The following is a 21,810-nucleotide window of genomic DNA, read 5'->3' on the forward strand; positions in this document are numbered from 1 at the left end:
TCACTCACACTCTCTAACTCACTCTCGCTCTCACTCACTCTCACTCTCCCTCAATCACACTCTCAATCACACTCTCTCACTCGCTCACACTCACTCATTCACTCACTTATTCTCACTCTCTCTGACTCGCTCACTCTCTCACTCACACTCTCTCACTCACTCTCGCTCTCACTTGCTCTCACTCTCTCTCAATCACACTCTCTTTCAATCACACTCTCTCACTCGCTCTCTCTCTCACTCGCTTTCTCTCTCTCACTCGCTGTCTCTCTCTCACTCGCTCTCACTCTCTCTCACTCGCTCTCACCCTCTCTCACTCACTCTGACTTACTCTCACTCATTCTCACTGACTAACACACTCTCACTCACTCGCACACTCACTCACTCACTCTAACTCACTAGCTATCTCACTCACTATCTCTCTCATTCACTCTCTCTTCTTCTCTCACTCTCTCTCACTCACAGTATCTCACTATCTCTCACTTACTCTCACTCATTCTCACTCACTCTCACTCACTCACTCACTCTCACTCACTATCTCTCACTCATTCACACTCTCTCTCACTATCTCTTACTCTCACTCTCTCTCAATCACTCGCTCTCACTCACTGTCACTCTCTCACTCACATTCTCACTCACTCACACTCACTCATTCACTCACTCACACTCTCACTCACACTCTCATTCACTATCTCTTACTTGCTCTCACTCACTCTCACTGTCTCAATGTGACAGAATGACCTGTCATACAGGAGCCCAAGGTACTCAGAGATGGCAGCCAGGCTGGAGCCATCTCTGAGTACCTTGGGCTCCATTGTTAAACTAATCCCATTAACAGGATGGCTACAAGGGGTATCCCCTCAATTATGCTTAATTATGTTAATGAAGTTCTGTGGCTATATCAGTTTATGTTTTACAACAATAAACTGTTCATTCCTGCTGTACTCAGTTCAAGGTAGTTGTGTCTACTTATTGGGTACACGTAGCAGGGTTCCAAGGTGCGCATGCTGGCTGGTGATTCCGGGGACAACAGGAGGATACATGTGGGTGATCTCTGGGAGTTACTACAGCTCTCTTGGTGAACCCGTTACATTGGTGGCAAGCGGCGGGATTGCCTCCTAGTCTGAGGGACACTTCCTTTGCACCGGGATCTATCTCCAGGAAAGAGAATGGAAGTCAGCTACGCAGAGGAATTGTACCCGCCTGAAGCTCTGGAGGGGTGTTCTCCACTTGGAAATTAAGTACAAGGGGAAAAGCCTCCCAACCTTTGAGGAAAGGTTTTCGCTCCAGCGGAAGTTGCGGATGCCGTTCTTGGGGAAGCAGCCCCAAGAGGAATAGGTGACTGAGCTGGAGGTGCTGGTCCAGACAGAGCTGAGGCTGGATGATGCATATCGGGCTCTGCGGTGGTGCGCACAGAGGGCTATGGCTTCGGCGGCCCGGGATTATTATTGGAAATTATAGAAAAGGATCCCGACTTCGGTAGTGCATCGGAGTGTCGGGAGGAGGATATCCCATACGTGCCTGAGCTGTGGGCTGACCTGGATTATTTGGTCACACAAGAATGGGAACTGGAACAGGTATATCAAGAGTTGTTTGACCATGTGCAACAGTATGCCCCAGTGACCATGGATTTCGTTGATTTTACTGCGTGGTCACCTGAGGATGTTGACCCAGGAGGGGTGGATGGGACTGAGTCACAGGGATACTGGACAGCTAACCCAGATCCGATAGCGGAACTATGTGACTGTACACCACAACCGGATCCAGAGATTGTGGATTTAATTGATTTTACATCTGAGGATGTTGGTCCAGGAGGGCTTGCAATTGACTTCCTTCCCAGAGAAAGGAAGAAAGTTTTCTGGGTGTAGTAGATGGCACTGCGGTCTCCACAAGCACCCACCCAGCAGAAGTGCTGCCATCGGGGAAGAGTACCACTGGCCTCTGCCTGCTCCTTTCCCCGTTTCCCGAGCCTGACCACAGCAACCTTGTAGGGTCCAGTCAGGCAGCCCCTGAGACTGTGGTAGTTGATGGGACTGCGGTCTCCACACCTGGGTCCCCAGAATGTTGGGCAGTTGGCCCAGATCCACACTCCCCAGCAGAAGCGCTGGCAACAGGGCAGAGTGCTGCTGTTCTCTGCCCACCCCTCCCCCTTGTTCCTGAGTCTAACCATGACACTCCTTCAGAGCCTGCTCAGACCACCCCAGCTGAAATACTGGCAACAGGAGAGAGGCAGGACGGCCCCTTTCTACCATCACTGGAGGTGCCCGCAAATCCTATAGAAGAGCTTTCTCCAGGTCAGAGTGCAGCTGGCCTCTGCCCTCCCTCATCAGACGTCCCTCCACCAGAGGATGGTACAAAACCAGCACTGGGGGACATGTATCCCATACAGGTGGATGAGACTATGGTTGCCACCTGTGGTCCCCAGAATTGCTGGACAGCTGGCTCGGATGCCCAACCCTGTATTGAAGGGGCCCCGCCACCCTGTCATCTCCCCAGGGGCTGAGAAGACTCCAGAGAGAGGGCAGGCGGGTGAGTACTGCTCTTTTGTTAAATTGTTTTGAGGAGTACCAATTTGTGGCTGGCAGTTGTGGTCCAGTTATACAGACTGACTTCGGAGTCAAACTGTGTGGGGTCTTATCAGACGTCAGTCTCCCCCAGAAAAATGAGATATGTGATGGAGTTTGTGACGGAACTGTCCATCACTGGGGGCCCTGGAGAGGACTGAAAGCAAGCCTGCAGATTATGGACCCTGTCTCCCTGCCCTGGCGAGTGGGACTGTTGTCCTCGTCTGGGACCCGAACTCTCCCCAGTCTCTAAGTGCACCCCAGGACTGGTTAGTGGGACAGGTGCCCTTTGCCAGCCCCCTGCATCCACAACTCTAGGAGCGACGGAGCTGTGCTCCCTGACTGAACTGGATGCAGACCCGTTTGGGGTCTGGCCCCAGTTCAGTCTTCTTTTTAAAAGGGGAGATATGTGACAGAATGACTTGTCATACAGGAGCCCAAGGAACTCAGAGATGGCTCCAGCCTGGCTGCCAAACAGGCAGGAACTCCATTGTTAAACTAATCCCATTAACAGGATGGCTACCAGGGGGATATTCAGTAGCTAAAGGGGATTAAAGGTTGTCTACCAGTTATCAATGTTAATTTATGTTAATTAAAGTTCTGTGGCTATATCAGTCTATGTTTTACAACAATAAACTGTTCATTCCTGCTGTACTCAGTTCAAGGTAGTTGTATCTACTTATTGGGTACACATAGCAGGGTTACAAGGTGTGCATGCTGGCTGGTGCTGGAAGTGATTCCGGGGACAACAGGAGGATACATGTGAGTGATCTCTGGGAGTTACTACAGCTCTCTTGGTGAACCCGTTACACTCAGTGATTCTCACTCATACTCACTCACTCTCACTCACTCTCATGCACTCCCTCTCACTCTCTCTTACTCACTCTCACTCACTCTCTCACACTCACTCACACTCTCTCACTTACTCACTCTCTTACTCACTTTCCCACTCGCATTCACTCTCTCTCCCTCACTCATTATCTCTTACTCACTCTCACTCACTTTCTCACTCACTATGACTCACTAACTCTCACTTTCTCACTCACTCTCTCTCACTTTCACTCACTCGCACTCACTCCCATTGACTCTCACTCACTCTAGTTGCAAGCCACTTGGGCAGAACATGGATAACAGGAATGGTAAAGTCTGCACACATAGGGCAGGGTGGCATGAGGTTGTGGGGGCAAGTTAGGGTCAATTCATCAATAGATAGTATAGGCAGATATGTCACAGAAAGGTCAGAAGTTATATAAATATATATACATTAAAAAATAGAGTTTATGTAAGTTAGCATTGTGACGATACGGATACCCGGAGCAGCCTCTCCCCCAGGATGTATTGTCCAGAAGGGAGCGTTGCTGAGACCGGGGTCAAGTCAGTGACTATATCTCCCCCAGGATGCTGGTCTCCTAGGGGAAACTTCTGGAGCGAGGCTGAAGGGTCAGTAGTCGGTAGCAGGTTTGACCTGAGCTGGGGTAGGCATCGAGTAGGCATGGATAGGGAGGCATGTATTGATCCCTCTGCCTCCAAGTACAGCCTTTACAGAGGCTGCCAAGTGTTAAACTCAATGCTGACAGAGCCAAAGACTCTGGCACAACCATCCCCAGAAATGGACACACACCAAACTTTTGGGGAATACTTCTCTGTTTATTGCAAGGCAGACAATGTTATATAGGAAAATAAGGGGTGGGTAAAACACTACAAACAACCAAGTGCTTTGTATACAAAAGGAAAGTTAACATAAGGAAATTAACTCAGGCATTTAATTAATACAATACAATAGTTCACATCACACCACAACAAAGGGTAAATAACATCACCTCAAGATAATGGCAGTGCAGACAGGAAGCAGTGCAGACACCAATAAACATAACGGGATTAAACAAGGAAGGAACTTTTAACCCCTTCATTCCCCTATAGACGTACCGGGACGTCCAAAAAACGCCTATTAAGAATCCCCTATGGATGTCCCGGTACGTCCAGCCCTTCGTGCCGCATCAGGGACACATCCCTGCCGCTGCACGGGAGACCAGGCTGTTTGACAGCCGGCATTGCCGGCTTTCTGCTGTGCGATCTCCTGTAACAGCTTCCGGCATTAAAGCCGGTAAGCTGTTACACTGTAAACTGCCCGATCGCGCAGTTTCAAACGCGCGATCGGGCATTCCCTTCCCTTCCAAGGTCATTGGAGGACAGGATATCCCCTCCGATGAGGCACAGAGACGCTGCGATCTCTATGCAGGTCTGTGAGGACCTGCATAGAGATCACAGTGTGATCGGTGCAGGGGGATCGCGGGGAGGGGAGTGAGAAACCATGTCTCTCACTCCCCCTCCCGTCCTGTAACAGAAAAGCTGGGGAAAAAAAGTTAATTCATTAAAAAAATAATATTAAATAAATCATTAAAATAATAATATAAATAATACTAAAAAAAATTATAATGTGAGCTGTGATGTCATTGTGACATCACTGGCATGTTCAGGAGGTCCCTAAGAGGACCTCTAACCATTTCTGTGTTAAAAAAATATATAAAAAATACAAAAAAAAATTTAAAATAAAATTAAAATAAAAAAATAAAATAAAATATATATAAAAAAGATAATTAAAAAAATATTAAAAAACCTTACTTTCCTATGCCCTAGCATAACATCTAGCCAGTATAACCCTCCTGCCCCCCTTCACAACCCCCAAAACCGTTAAGCCATAGGCATAAAAAGTATACAAAATTGTACACCTTATAGTATGTTCCCTGGTGCTGGGAAAGTCTGGAAAATCTATATAAATTAGGTATTTCTGAAATCAGGACACCTGAATTGATAAACTTGGAGGGGGTTTTCCATCACTTTACCTAATTTTGTAAGGATTCAGAGGGAAAATGTAAAAAAAAATTCGTTTTTTTTTCTAATCTTCGCTAGTTTTTACTAAATTTCTCATTCTAAATTTTCAGCTAATCATCCAACTATGGTATCAAACGAAAGCTCAATCTCTCCTTGAAAACACAATATATAGTTTACATGGGTACACTATTCACAGGAAAGGAGAATAATCGCTAAACCGACATACCTCAAAAATGGCAAAATTGCTCCGGGCTTTGAGGTACCAAAAACCCCTGGGATTGAAGGGGTTAAACACATGAATTACATCCTGGGATACAATAGTTCATACCACACCACAACAGAGGGTCAATAACATCACCTCAAGATAATAATAAAGGGATTATACAAAGAAGGAAAATCAGTTTGAAAATACAAAATACACACTAACCCTTGTATGCCCACAAGTCTCAGATGGCTACTATCACAAGCATGTTCGTTTTGCGCCTCCGCTATCGCTTTGCCTCCGCTATCGCTTTTAGGTGTCTGGTGCTGCCTTGCGGGTGCTCTCGCTGGGTGCCTCGCATTGCGCTAAGGGCAGGAATTTCAACTATAAATAGAAGCGCTCTGAGGGGGTTAGTTTACTTATCTGGTGAACCGCTGAGGTATCTGCACTGACCTTGAGTCTGGTGAGCAGTAGCGAGGTTGGTAAGCTGAAGAATCCATGGAAGAGTTGATGAAAATGCGCCCTCCCACCCACTCTATATTTATGTATATACATTTTGTATTTTGTCGTGGCTTTTTTCGGGGTAAGGTTACCCTATAGCCGTTAGGGTGAACTGTAAAATTGAAGTTATGCTGGCTGGCTTTTAGGGCGGGTGGCAAGTCTAGGTGATTTAATCTGGTGCTCTGGGCTTGTGCCAAGGGCTTGTGTTTTGTTTATGTTATATTCGTTACAGAGTTATAAAAAAAGTTACAGTTGAAAGTGATTTATTTTAAATGATAAACTAAATAAAAGTTAACGGCCTGATTCATCTAAATACAGTGTGTTGTGTTTTTATTTATTATTTGGTTATATGGATGTATATATATATATAAATATATATATATATATATATATATATATATATGTTTTAAGTCATTATAGTTTATGTCCCTTACAACCTCAAGACAGCTGTAAGAAGATAATATCACACCTACATGCTATTTAGGAAAGGAGGAAATGCATCACAGGGCGTGACTTGGCTTTCGAGCGAGATGGCCGCAATTTAGAGAACCTCCGGGAAACATTGAGCCATAATTGAGAAAAAACAGCAAAAACCATCAATCCTTTTGAATAATTATTATCACCTTCTACTTCGGTACTGATTTAGGTGAGAATTATGATGAAAAAGATGGATAAAGGTTCATCACTTATGAGAACGAGTGACAAGACAACTCTTTCTGGAAAATCAGGCGATGGTAGAAGGCAGATGGCCCCACAGGACACGGCAATGCAGGCCTGACAGGCCTTATTCAGTTTTGAGATGTCTGCAACCACTGCTTCTCTACGGCCATTAATTGAAGATCTGTTTACACGGTTCAAATGTGAGCTCCGAGAAGAGATACGAAAATACTTTGTTGGTGATTTAGTCGGGATTCATAAAGATATTAACAAACTCAAAATAAATATTTTTATTAAAATTTTAAAAAAAAACATTTTTGTAATATAACAAATAATACAAAATGATACATAGTAAATACAGAAGCATTCTTGAATTTAACAGCTTAGTCTGAAGAAAACAAAAGAAAAGGGGAGGGAAAACAGGGAAGGCAACATACATATAATACATGTCAAAAAGGACAAGAATATTCAATATATACAAAGGAACAGCAAATCACAAAAATTCTAAAGAAAAAATGAGTGTTAAAATTATGGAATTTCCAACATAAACTTTTAAGGATTATTTATTACAATAGCTACATACCAGGCCACTCTCTTCAAAACTGGACGAATTACGTATATCTTGGGGTTCTTGGGAAGAACGTTAAAACCTTATCTTCCCAAGAACCCCAAGATTCAGTTTTGAAGAGAATGGCCTAGTATGTAGCTCATACATTTTGTTTTCCATGACACACTGTATTACCGTATTGGCTCGAATATAGGCCGCACCCGAGCATAGGCCGCACCCTATAAGTTAGATGCTTTTTTAAGCCCCCCAGAGATATGCTGCCACTTTATCCCCCCGAGATATGCTGCCACTCTGCCCCCAAGATGTGCCCCCCCGAGATATGCTGCCACTCTATCCCCCCGAGATATGCTGTCACTCTGCCCCCAAGATGTGCCCTCCGAGATGTGCTGCCATTCTATCACCCCCGAGATATGCTGCCACTCTGCCCCCAAGATGTACTCCCCCGAGATATGCTGCCACTCTATCCCCCCGAGATATGCTGCCACTCTGCCCCCAAGATGTGCCCCCGAGATATGCTGCCACTCTGCCCCCAAGATGCGCCCCCCCGAGATATGCTGCCACTCTATCCCCCCGAGATATGCTGCCACTCTATCCCCCCCGAGATATGCATATGCACGTAAACATATACACATACCCACCTGTATGCATACATATGCACATAAACATAGACATACCCACCTGTATACATACATATGCACATATACACAAACCCACCTGTATACATACATATGCACATAAACATACACACATGTATACATAAACATACCCACATGAATACATACATATGCACAAACATACCCACCAATAAACATACATATGCACATACACATATATATACATACATACACATGACCTAAAACTGGGAAAGACCCCTTACTGCATTATTCTTTAAACTTTACCCCTTTTTTAGCATCTCTGGACATCTTACAAATACTTACTGCGCCCTCGCTGCCAGGAAGCTCCTATGGAAGCCGGCCTCCCCGGTGTGTTTCTGTTGGTTATAAGAGGATAAGATGGGCTCCTCCTGGACCCGTTTCCACTTGAAAAAGGCTCCACGTGGCATCCTGCGCTTACTGGTTTTTCCTGGCATCACCACTCAGCCCTGGTAGCATCTGGTGTACCGGATTATGAAGCCCATGTAAGTGCGACATGCGTTCTCTTCACTTCTGACAGGAATCTAGAACAGCGTCCATGTCCTGCTGCGCAGCAACTAAATCAGGGGCTGTGTAAGTCCTCAGTAGCCATTCAAATCTTCAGACCTCCTCCCTGCCGGATCCTGGTTGAAGAGGAAGCTACTAGAAACTTCCACCTCTGCTTATATACCTTCTACATGGCTGTAAACATGACCAATGAATGAGAAGGAATCAAAGCATCCCTGCATAGGCCAACCATCCTATCCCCCTTTTCTCATTGGTCCAAGAAGGCCCAATCCTGGGAAGTAGAAATACACAGAAATACATCAGTCACTCAGGCTTTATAACTGAAATAAACTTTAAAACATCATTAAATTCAAAGTGCTATAAAGTTAACCATGCTTAAAAAAATGACATATTACCATATTTGCTCGATTATAAGATGACCCCCCCAAAATCTGAATATTAGTTTAGGAAAAAAGAAAAAGGCTGAATGTAAGATGACCCTGTAGGAAAAAAGTGTTCCTAGTAAATGTTAATTCATGTAAACTATTTTTTTTAATAAAATCTATGATTGAGAAAAAAAAATTGTTTTTAGTTCCTTTTATTTTTCAACCCGCCCCGTTATGCACATCTGCACCCAGGCTTCCCACTCCTATATGTCACTGTGCCCCATGATATGCCTTTTAGCCCTCTATATGCAACATAACATACACACATACCCACCTGCATACATACGCACATAAACAGACATACCCACCTGTATACATACATATGCAGATAAACATATGCACATACCCACCTGTATATATATACATATGCACATACCCACCTGTATACATACATATGCACATAAACATATAGACATACCCACCTGTATACATATGTACATAAAACATATACCCACTTGTATACATATGTAAGCATATAAACATACCCACCTGTATACATACATCTGCACATACACATATATACATACATACATACACATGACCTAAAACTGGGAAAGACCCCTTACTGCATTATTCTTTAAACTTTACCCCTTTTTTAGCATCTCTGGACATCTTACAAATACTTACTGCGCCCTCGCTGCCAGGAAGCTCCCATGGAAGCCGGCCTCCCCGGTGTGTTTCTGTTGGTTATAAGAGGATAAGATGGGCTCCTCCTGGACCCGTTTCCACTTGAAGAAGGCTCCGCGTGGCATCCTGTGCTTACTGGTTTTTCCTGGCATCACCACTCAGCCCTGGTAGCATCTGCTGTACCAGATCATGAAGCCCATGTAAGTGCGACATGCGTTCTCTTCACTTCTGACAGGAATCCAGAACAGCGTCCATGTCCTGCTGCGCAGCAACTAAATCAGGGGCTGTGTAAGTCCTCAGTAGCCATTCAAATCTTCAGACCCGAGAACTACTCTCTGCCGGATCCTGGTTGTAGAGGAAGCTACTAGAAACTTCCACCTCTGCTTATATACCTTCTACGTGGCTGTAAAAATGACCAATGAATGAGAAGGAATCAAAGCATCCCTGCATAGGCCAACCATCATATCCCCCTTTTCTCATTGGTCCAAGAAGGCCCAATCCTGGGAAGTAGAAATACACAGAAATACATCAGTCACTCAGGCTTTATAACTGAAATAAACTTTAAAACATCATTAAATTCAAAGTGCTATAAAGTTAACCATGCTTAAAAAAATGACATATTGCCGTATTTGCTCGATTATAAGATGACCCCCCAAAATCTGAATATTAGTTTAGGAAAAAAAGAAAAAGCCTGAATGTAAGACCCTGTAGGAAAAAAGTTTTCCTAGTAAATGTTAATTCATGTAAACTATGTAAACTTCTTTTTTTCAATAAAATCTATGTTTGAGAAAAATATTTTTTTTGTTTTTATTTCCTTTTATTTTCCAACCTGCCCTCCAGTTATGAACATCTGCCCCCAGGCTTGCCACTCCTATATGGCACTGTGGCCCATGATATGCCTTTTAAGCCTCCAAATGCCACTGTGCCCCATGATATGCCTTTTAACCCTCTATATGCTACTGTGCCCCATGAAATGCCTTTTGACCCCTTATGTGCCACTCTTCCTCCAGAAATGCCTTATACCCCTATATGCCACTCTGGCATTTAGGGGGTTGAAAGGCATATTATGGGGCAGAGTGGCATATAGGGAGGTATAAGGTATTTCAGGAGGCAGAGTGGTGTATAGAGGGTTAAAAGGCATCTCTGGAGGCAGAGAGGCATTAAGGGGGTTAAAGGCATCATAGAGCACTCTGCCTACAGAAATGCTTTATGCCCCCCATTTAACCCCCCCTCCCCCACACACACACTTAACGGTGCTTCCGATTCCCTGCTGTGTAGTCGCGGCAGCGGGTAGACGTCTACGCAATTCGCAACTTCCGCTGCAGCCGGAAGGAGATGCGGTTAGCAGCGGGGGTTGTCTGCGTCCATAGCGCAGACCTCCCCCGACTATTAGAGAGAATTCCCTGCCCCAGAACTCTTCTCACTGACAGCCGGGGAAGGTCTGCACGATGGACGTAGACAACCCCGGCTGCCAACTGCACCTCCTTCCGGCTGCAGCGGAAGTTGCGAATCGCGTAGAAGTCTACCCGCTGCCCCGACTACACAGCAGGGAGTCGGAAGCAGCGGTAAGTTTGGGGGGGGTTAAATGGGGGGCTAAGACAGGAGCATCCAGGACTCCTGAGGTCTGATTATAAGACAACCCCAATTATAAGGGGTATTTTTTTTCAGAGCATGTAAATGTAAACTCTTTTTTTTTAAAATATATGATTGAGAAAATTATTTTGTTTTTATTTCCTTTTATTTTCCAACCTGCCCCCCAGTTATGCACATCTGCCCCAGAAATGCCTTATACCCCCTATATGCCACTGTGCCCCATGATATGATATGTTTGTGTATCATAGATGTATAATTGTGGAAGGGCAAAGATGGCACTAGCCGTAGGTTTGAGCCTTGGGGACCAAGATGGCACAGGCTGGACTGTTTGGGGACAAAGATTGCAAATCTTATGTGTGTTATCTGGGTGCTGGTCAGGTTCTATGTGGGCAGTGTGGACGCCAGGTTTTAAATATACCTTTAATGCCGTGTTTGTATGTGAATTCCAATTGATCTTTACCTGCAAAGCTGGGTTTTTGTGTTATTCTGTAGATCCATATGTGCTATGCTATGTTTAAATACATTATTTATGTGTACCTGCAAATACAGGGTTAATATGTCTTATTCAGTTGATTAATACCTGCAATGCTGTTTCCATGTATGTATTTGATCTATACCTGCGATGCTACGTTTCATATATTATTGTATACCTGCAAATACAGGATTTGTATGTCTGATTCTGTTTATTTTATATATACCTTCAGTGCTGAGATCACAAGTGAATTTCAATTGATCTGGGTTTGTGTGTTGATCTATACCTGCTATCGGCAGCAGGGTCTAATATATATATAGGCAGCAGGGGCTAGTAAATGGGTTTTAGATATTTGGACAGGGGCGCAATTTCAGTGCTTGCCATAGGTGCTATTTTCAGTAGATACGCCTCTGTATACACATCACACCTCCCGCCCACCCTGCTTACCTCTCCAGCAGCTTTCTCTCAAGCTGTTCACACACCATGCAAGCAGCCTCAGGATCACGTGACCCCGATAAAAGTAGGTAAGAGTTCCATGTTAACACCAGTGCACACCCTTTCCTTCCTCCCCAATGATAACCCCAAGGGGATAAGATCACTTTATAGCTGCTGACTGTGCTGTGTATATTAAGAACCTGGTCATGTAAATGACATGTTCTATTTACATTACCTCTTCTCCAGCATGCACAAGAGTTAGAGGGGTTCTAAAAAGACCCCCAACACCAACATACAGAATGACAGCGGAGAGGGCGATGCAATGCAGCCCTAAAGACAAGTGTCCTCTTCTCCTTTATTTAACGAATACATATCGTTAAAGTACTTACAATGTCCACGGTTCCCTGATCACAGAGTTGCTTACAGCGGACTTGAAGGGGGAAAAACACCTTTCATCTGAGTTCAGTACAAAGATCTAAAGATCACATGAAGGTCAATGGTTTCGACAGCAACTGCCAAGAATCTCTTGGGAAGCAAAGAATCGCCACCTTCCTTCCTCCAACTGACCTTATTACCAGGAAGTGAAATCAATGAACACAGAGGTATCTGACCACCATTCTCCAAAAGTCACCGCAGAAACACGCACCTTTTAACTACAGATAACGGTGACGGATCCATACATAACATTCTGCCCGACGGGCGTTCCAGTGAACCATTGCAATCGTGTTGCAGCAAATTTCAGCACTGGTGGCCGTTCAAGATTACTCTTAAATGTCACATAATACGCATGCTTAATTCGGAACTAATTTTCATGAAATCATGTCTGACACAATCTCTAAAGTTTGGGAAAGATAGTATTATAGAAGATTTTAGAGTAAATTGAGTGTTGTCAGGAGGGCTTGTAGGAAAGTTGCACATTTTACTATCCATTATAAGGGGCCATCCCTAGCAAATTTCTCCAAAAAGATGGGTGAGCTGACCCTGAAAAATGTATAATTCAATGGGTAAGACGGAGAAAATATTATACAGGGGCAGCCAAGGTCTCCCTGCAGCAGAAGTTCACAGGAGGATGACGCCTTATAATATATAGCGATGCCTGGGTGCTGAAACCATTCTCCATTTAGTGAGTAGACCCTAAAAATAAAAAATAAAAAAAAGGCAAACTAAAGACTCTGCTTTAAGGCAAAACAAATGGTGTTCAGTGGTCGCAGCTAGGTTTCAGAACCCAATACTCTTAATGACAAGAACCAATTTATTGAAAGAGAATCCGTTTTATTTCCGAAACACAGCGTGCTTGCAAGGGAACAGAAGGCAGCCGTTATTGATCTCACCGTTTTATATTGCAAAATAAAAAAAAATAAAAAAATGAACCTTTTGAACTTAACTGGGAATAAAAAAGTTTGAATAACATTTTAATTTACACATTTGCTGGTTACAGCACATTCATTAACTGAATAAGCGCTCCAGCCTTAATCCACAGATTATTTTCCAGCAATAGAGTCAGTGCCAGTTTGCTCCTTGTCTAGCAGCACCGTTTTCCAGGGCTTTGCTCGCTGGTCCTGGACGTCACATTTTCTCCATCGCCAAAAAAACCGGTGAATGGCTGTGACCAGGTTGGAGGCATCTGGATCTGCTGCAGCTTGTGCTTAATGGTGGCAAGCAGTCAAAGCTGGCCACGCGGCTGGGGCCTGTATCCAAACAGAATTGTTTCCATGTTACCCTTCTAAAAATCCAAGGAATTTATTTGAATCATATATTTTGTTTCTCGTAGTGCAGTTAGAAACTAGAGCAGATTCTGAACAGTGCAATATGCAGGCATGGCTGACAATGTATGCATCAAACCAGAGCACACACACCAGCGCAACAAGAGCTAAACCGCCATTTGGAAAGTATGCTATTTCTAAGAGGTAATTATCTTTCCTGTGAAATGTGTAAATATGAGGCAGATTGTGGATAGTGATACCTATTTTTTCTTATAAACTCTCAGGATATGAATGTCTTCACTCTGGTACTCTGCATCGTGTTTCTCCAAAGGTACTTCTTCAAACTCAAAGTCAACCCCCAGCAGCTAAAAAGAAATTGAGGAAATATGATATATATGCTATATTTAGAAGAGGAAATCTGGGGTAAATTGCTAAATGTCACTCAATTAACACAGAAACCAAAGGGACTTCCAACTCTTGCTCATATGCCCCTCTCTGGTGGCTACCTCCTCAGGTCAGCAAGGCAGAACTAGCAGTTACCAGCTCAAGAACATATAGGCTTTGGGAGAAGATGTTCATGAGCTCTCTATGCATTCTCCCCATGATCAGCACTGATCCATGCTACAACCCATACTAGGCAACTACAGCCCAATACTAACATGACTGCTGCTTACATGAACACGGAAATAACGGAGAGCTGTATAGTTCCGTTGGACTTGGAAAAACACAACTAAGATAACCGTGGCTGCTCTGTGTAAATAAAAACAAGCCTGAAGTGCCTAACTTATGCTTCCTAAAGCACTTTTTACTTCTGAACAGATGCCTGTGTACTCCCACCATGTTCCATAATCCCCCTCAGAAGCTACAATTGAAACTAAGGATTATGTAAAGACGAGGTTCACTAAATCACACCGCAGGTGAATTGTTCTCATAGTTCAAGAAATACTATTCACAAGGGTTCTGGGTACGAAACATTCATTTGAGCAGCTCATGAAAAAGTAGTGAAAGGGATGCAGAAGATCTTTGGGATCAGAACAAGAGAGACAGGTTGTCTGCCTGTAGTACCATAACACATAGACCTGTATACAAAAATATTGGTTTTATCTAATATTGTCCCATTATACCCCCTTTTATCTGCAGACCGACATTGCCAGTCATGTGATATTTAGGGTGACTTTCCCTGCTCAAGCAACACACTGAGCTGACTCTTAGAGCCACGATAATGGAATCCTTTTTTCCCACAGGCTATATTAGTCAGAGCTCCAGAGCTGAGTGATTGAGACAGAGCCATTCTAACGTTTACCACGGGCAGTATTATAGAGGAACAGGCTGTTTGTTTAGTAGACCAGACAAAAACGACAGACCAAGGACGGATAAACTGATACTAGCAACAAAAATGTGTTTAACAATCTGCAGAAGCAGAAATATTTAAACCTATCAAGGGGGGCTCTATGATCTCACCTCAAAAAATCTTCTTTCAATTTCAGGGTTTTTCCCAGTGGTTCTTTGTTCGTAACAGCACAGGATACAAGTCTCCAGGCTACAGAGATCTTTAAGGGTCTTCAGCAGCAGACACAAGGACTGTATTAATAACAAAAAATAAAGAGGTTTACATGTGTTGATAATGACAGTATTTCAATATACCTGGTGAGATCATGAAATAAAATTGATGTAAGTCTTTGACTTAAGTCTATCTCACCAATGGACCAATTGATTGGTCCATTGGTGAGACAGAGTTAAGTCCAAGACTTATGTCTTTATCCCTACTCCCCTAGCATACCGCCCACTGGCCCTTACAATACATATACAGATTTTATACATTACCCTAATGAGGGAACTACTCACAGGACGGACATAATAAACATATAGCAAATAACATTCAGGGGTGTCACAGCACCAAGGTGGGCACACATGATACACACTATTCTAATACCTGAACCAGCCTAAATGCAGCAGGTTAATGCAGTAAGAACATTTAAACATGAGTCCCATAGGTATAGGCCTACCCAAAACCAAGATCAAGAATTGAGTCTTTAACACCAGGAGGGGACCCCCCCCAAAAAAACCCCAGCAGATTAGATGGGCTAAATGGAACATATCTGCCATCACATTTCCATTTTAGACAAGATCTCTTTTGAGCCATGTAATAAATACGGAAGCACCCGCACCTCTTCATAGTATATGCAGTCCGCCATCAAAATGTAGTTAGGTGAAGGCAGGAACTCTGTGACATCCTCACCCCTGAAAAAGAAAACATATCCCCAAGTATTAACAACATGATTAATTATTTAAAGGCGAATCATATCCTAGTAAAGAGAACCTATTGCCACCAAGCCGAGATATACAAACCATTTTAGTACCTTCGCTCGGCAGCTACCGGTGATTAGATCCTTGTTGCTTTCAATGTTCACGTTCATCAAGTCCTTCAAGTCTTCAAGATCCGTCAACGTGACGTCTGCCCTGTACAGAAAATAAATTGTACTTAGAATGAAAGAATAGTCGTGCCAAGTAAAAGATCAAAAGCATAGAATGATCAATGGATATTTTGGAGCTAAAAGGAAAAAAAAATCTGCTTTTAGAATATTATCATGGCGGGTGGGAAATGGGCCAGCAGCGTCCGATATTCTGAGTACATACAAAACAGGGGCATCCGTGAGGAAAGAGGGAAGCAGGGATTTCGGGACACTTGGTAGGTATGCGTTGGAAGTCATGCTGTAGTGTTTTATAAGGGAGCAGGCGATATTTTTAATGTACTGAATGAATCTATAAATGTATATCCACGTACACACAGGCACCTATATAACCTATATGTATTGATTATGCCAAGTTAATGAAAAAACATAACTTGGTTTCATTCATATTTCTAAAAGGGTTATAAAATTATAGTTGAGATTTATTACTCTCCTCATAAAGAATATATCAGTCATTTATTTACATTGTGTGGCACCAGATCTGCCACTTACCCGAGGGTTGCCGCCATGATCCCTACAATGCCGGTGCCAGACCCCAGCTCCAGAACCGATCTCCCCCTCAGCTTATGGAATCCAGGGCCCACAAACTCCTCGCCCTCCAGGAACTTGGATAGTACGATAGCGGCGTCCCACACCACGCAGCCTACGTCTCCGGAGCTCAGCTGCTGAATCGCCAGAACCGTCCCATCACTGCGCTCCAGCTCCCGCAAAAACATTGCCCTCGGGTCCGTGACGACAGGCCAAACCCCTCAGGTGCCCGCTTCCTCACTGTGCCAGCATTGACGCCCACAAAGCCCAAACAGCTGCTAGTTCCTACCCAGTAGGACTCTAAAGAGGTTGTCAGATCATGTGACTGATCACATGGTACAAAGTACTGCCGGAAACTGGAGACTGAAATGAGTGGAAATGCATTGAACTGATGCGCGCCGGTGTCCGTTCGGGAGGGGGATGTGTCTCTGGCGTCCGCTCGGTGTGTCTCTGGCTGTCACTGGCGTCTGCCCGGTGTGTGTGTCCGTCTGTCTGTGGCGTCCGCTCGGTGTGTCTGCTTGTCTGTCTGCCTGTCTGTCTGCCTGTCTGTCTCTGCTCGGTGTGTCTGTCTGTCTTTGGCGCCCGCTCGGTGACTGACACTTGCACAATGTGTACTGTATACGAGAATATAATATATAATAATAAAGCAACAGCCACGTTTCATATTAGAATTGCTCACGGATATGTAAATGCACATAACATGGAATGCACTTGGAAATGAAATTAAAATCCGTTTTTCTCTTAATATGTTTAAAGCGTTTTCTTCTTTATAAAAGCGTCTCTATCGCACTCTGCCGCCACTGTGTGTTTAACAGCCATGCACAGGGTACAATATCCAAGAAAGGCTGCATTGGCCACGCAGGGTTAAGATCCTATAAATCCAGGATGGGTGGAAGAAAACTTATAAAAAGGCAAATTGGTACCCAAGAACAACACAATATTATTGTCATAAATATATATATAAACGGGTAAATTATACTGCGTGAGAGAAAAAAATTCTAATCGACAATGTTGAATCGATTTTATGGAATATAAAATTAGGGTTTTTTCAGAGCAAATGCTCTGAAAAATACACTTCGTCTTATAATCAGACCTTAATTAGTGGTTGGATAATAATACAGCGCTGCAGGGGACCCGGATCCTCCTCTCTGACAGCCGGCGGGTGTCTGTGCGATGCGCGCAGACATCCTCCACTACTGTCCTCTACTGGGGCTTCTATGATGGAGCACCAGTGTGACATGACCATATAAGGGGTAAAAGGCATATTTGGGGGGCAGAGGGGCATATCTGGGGTCAGAGTGGCATATAGGAGGTTATAAGGCATGTCAGGGGGGCACAGTGGAATATCAGGGGATATAAGGCATATCTCTATATCTGGGGGAATAATGCATAATGCATCTTCCTGATTTCTCTAAATTAAAGCTGCTGTTCTACTTAGACATTTTCCCCAACTATATAAATATAACTATATAAATTCTCTAAATACTTATATTATTATGTACTACTATAATTTACATGTTAAATAAACATTTTCTTGTTTTAGTATAATATACCGTTTGTAGTTTATTGTTGAAACTGTAGTTATTTCACCAAAATAAATTGTGTTCTGTGCTCATAAACAAGGTAGAAAACAAATAGGACAGAAGCACACAGGGCCTGATATGAAACAAGTAAACTAAAACTTTTATCATTAATACATTTTTATTGCATTAAAAAGAAAGCTTAGCAGTCCAGCATAACTGCTACTTTGCAAGGCTATTGAATTCCACATGACTGTTTACATCATTGACAGCTTTATGATGTCACCGTGACACACCCACTTCCCACAACAATTTTGGCATGGCAGTGCATCATTTCCATGTTCACTGGTCAATTGTTGTGTCACAGCTTTGTGATGTCACACATTCTAAGTGTATACATTAGGGGATCACGAGCCCAGACAAGCACTCTGTTACTGAGAGCAGCGATAGTATAAAACTATATAAATTCCCTAAATACCTATATTATTATGTACAACTATAATTTACATGTGAAATAAATATTTTCTTTTTTAATATTATATACCGTTTGTCGTTTCTTGTTGAAACTGTATTTATTACACCAAATAAATTGTGTTCTGGGCTCATAGTACACAAGCACACTAAAACTTTTATCATTAATATCTTTTCATTGCATTATAAAGAAAGCTTAATACACCGGCATAACTGCTACTTTGCAAGGCTATTGAATTCCACATGACTGTTTACATCATCACCATGGTAACTGGTCAATTGTTGTGTCATAGCTTTGTGATGTCACACATTCTAAGTGTATGCATTAGGGGATCACGAGCCCAGACAATCACTCTATTACTGAGAGTAGCGATAGTAGGTCACGTTTGGACAAACTGACTTATTCTGAGTTATAAACACAGAAATTCTAATTTACAAGCCAATCTTTTGTAGCAAATCCCTGTAGTTGTTATACTGCAGGACTATTGCTATTACTCATCTGTTGCGCATCCACTCTTCATCTCATTGTAACAGGTATGTTAGGGCTTTTTGTTTCATTTTACTAATGGATTAAAACACCAAAATCACTACACGACTTAAACAGCTATGTTCCCATTTCTCAGTTCGTGTACGCACATGAATTATATACATTTTTTTTTGGACAAGTAGGGATTTTCTCAAAATTCCTATTCATATATGTGAAGCAATTTCTTTATGAAATAAAGTTTTATATATAAAAGATATATAAAATGAACAATTACCAAACATTTTATTGCTTAACATATCCCTAATTTACAAATCACCCTAGATTCCTGTTTCATTTTTTTTAACACCTTCCTTTCCATATCTAAAACATTCCCTACTAAGTACCATACTAACCATACAAAATAAAAATAAAAATTAAATATAGTAAAAAAAACCCGTTCACAATCACTGAGAGCCGAGACAAAGGCAATGCTTGCAAGCATCACCTTTGTCTTTTGACTTTTTCCATGCATGTGATTGGCTGTAGCATGGAAGATCTGCCATTGATTGACGGCTCTGATCGGGGAGCCATCAGCAGCAGTGCCCCCCCCATGCTCTTGTTGATCTCGTTGATGTGGGAGCGATTTAACCGGTTATGTACCAGGTACATCATGAGTTCTGTGCTACCATCTTTTCATGACGTACATCATTGGTCACAAGGGAGTAAACCTAAAGCAATTTTATGTATATTATGTTGAAAGTTTATTTTGTGTTAGTTTTCAGTAGAAACGATGTCTTCGTATTCTGTGAAATATGTCCGTCTCCGGAATGGACAAAATTTGTCCAATATTTTTGTTTTTGGAAATCCCATTCGTCTGTCTGGTTGCAAAGAAATAAACGCCCAGAAGAAACATCCGAGCTGCTGTAAAACTCATCGGCTCCGCTATTCACATGTAACAAAGTAACTTTAACATGAAGCAGCAGCTGGGAATCTCTCTGTATAATGTGTTTGGTAGAGAAATATTCCTGCACATATTTATTATTAGCATTATTATTATCTTTTATTTATATAGTGCCAGCAGTTTATGCAGCGCTTGATACAATACATTCAAGGGGTCTGACGAGACAAGAATTGACAGACTAAGACAAACTGATACATTAGATAGAGAGAGCCCTGCTCGCAAGCTTACAATCTTGAGGGATATTTATAATATTCAATTATTAAATCAAGACCTATAGGTGCAACGTGGGTCCAGGTGCAATTCATGGGATGAGATTTACAGCAGCTCGGATGTTTTTGGATTTTAAAGGATTTAGAGAAACTCTTTTTTTTTAGTTAAAATTACGGCCAATTTTCATTTGCCCAATGTTGCATTCGCATGAAAACGCATTTGTATGGAAACGAATGCACAAGTCTAATATTATGCAATATTATAGTTATTGTAGTTTTAATGATTCTAATGTTCTTGGTGTCATCTTGGTTTCCCAGCTTCAGTGATGGCAGGTAAAATGAAGATTTATTCGGATCTACCTGGCCGGTCTGATAACTGTGAAGATGAAAAGGGTGAGAAGAAAGCGCCGGATGACTCACTTCCGGAAATCACTGGAATTGCAGAGGGCTCTCTGACTTTTGACAGTGAATATAAATACCGGGAAGTGCTGGACCACATTTACAATGAACTTGCGGATGATCAACCTGAAAAGGACAGAAAAGGTTTTGTGATTTCTTTGTAATATTCTGTATGATTTGCTGTAATCATTAATCAGCAATGCCTTTTCTTCAAACATATATATAGCAACCTGAAACTTCTGAGTGTATAAATAATGTATTTTCCCTACTTCTGATAATGTGCGCTTGACTTTGATCACAATGCGTAGAAATCTAGTGTCATCATCCTCTTCATCCTGTGCATTCTATACTCAGAGCTGTACATTTTTTAAAGTACCGTATTTGTTCGATTATAAGACAAGGTTTTTTCAGAGCAAATGTTCTGAAAAATACCCCCCGTCTTATATGCAAAGTCGTCTTCTAATCAGACCTCAAATAGAGGTCTGACTACAAGACTAAGATCCAGATCCCCGCAGCGCTGCAGGGGACCCGTATCATCCTATCTGGCAGCCTATCTGGTATATATATATATATATATATATAATTACTGTAAACATACTGTACATACTGTACATACAGATATATAAAGAAACATACATACTATGCCCCTCTCCCTATTAACTCAAGGAGTTATGTCTCCCCTGCAGCTCACACTTTTTGTGCCATGCATTGGTACTATAGCGGGGTCATGTGTAACGCACCTTGCATGACCCTGCTACACTAGTGATGCAGAGCACAAACAGTGTCTCTGCATAGAGTGGGTACCATGTACCCATGGCGCCAGCTTCAACATGCTTTTGCTTTCAGCCTTGTTGTCACTAAGTACAATCTATATATATATATATATATATATATATATATATATATATATATTTGCCTAGTATTTTTCTTTGATTGACATGAAGAGAAACTCCTACATAATTAGCTGTATCATCTTCAATGTCAGGCTCCGTATTTAGTGGTGGGAGTTATGGTGAACAACAATCATTCCTGGCTTACTTTAAAGTGAT

General features: G+C 42.5%; 1 protein-coding gene across 1 annotated transcript; it reads right to left on the bottom strand.

Moving 5' to 3' along the window:
- Nucleotides 1-13,638: 13,638 nt before the first annotated feature.
- On the bottom strand, nt 13,639-16,923 carry LOC128504702 (protein N-lysine methyltransferase METTL21D-like). The gene is made up of 6 exons (XM_053474877.1): nt 16,700-16,923; nt 16,086-16,196; nt 15,905-15,977; nt 15,198-15,317; nt 13,997-14,101; nt 13,639-13,721 (listed from the first exon to the last, which is right to left on the bottom strand). Exons 1-5 carry the CDS (start codon nt 16,921-16,923, stop codon nt 13,997-13,999), a joined length of 633 nt encoding a protein of 210 aa, XP_053330852.1. The 3' UTR covers nt 13,639-13,721.
- Nucleotides 16,924-21,810: the final 4,887 nt, after the last annotated feature.

Source organism: Spea bombifrons, chromosome 9, assembly GCF_027358695.1.
Source record: "Spea bombifrons isolate aSpeBom1 chromosome 9, aSpeBom1.2.pri, whole genome shotgun sequence".
Classification (NCBI taxonomy): Eukaryota; Metazoa; Chordata; class Amphibia; order Anura; family Pelobatidae; genus Spea; species Spea bombifrons.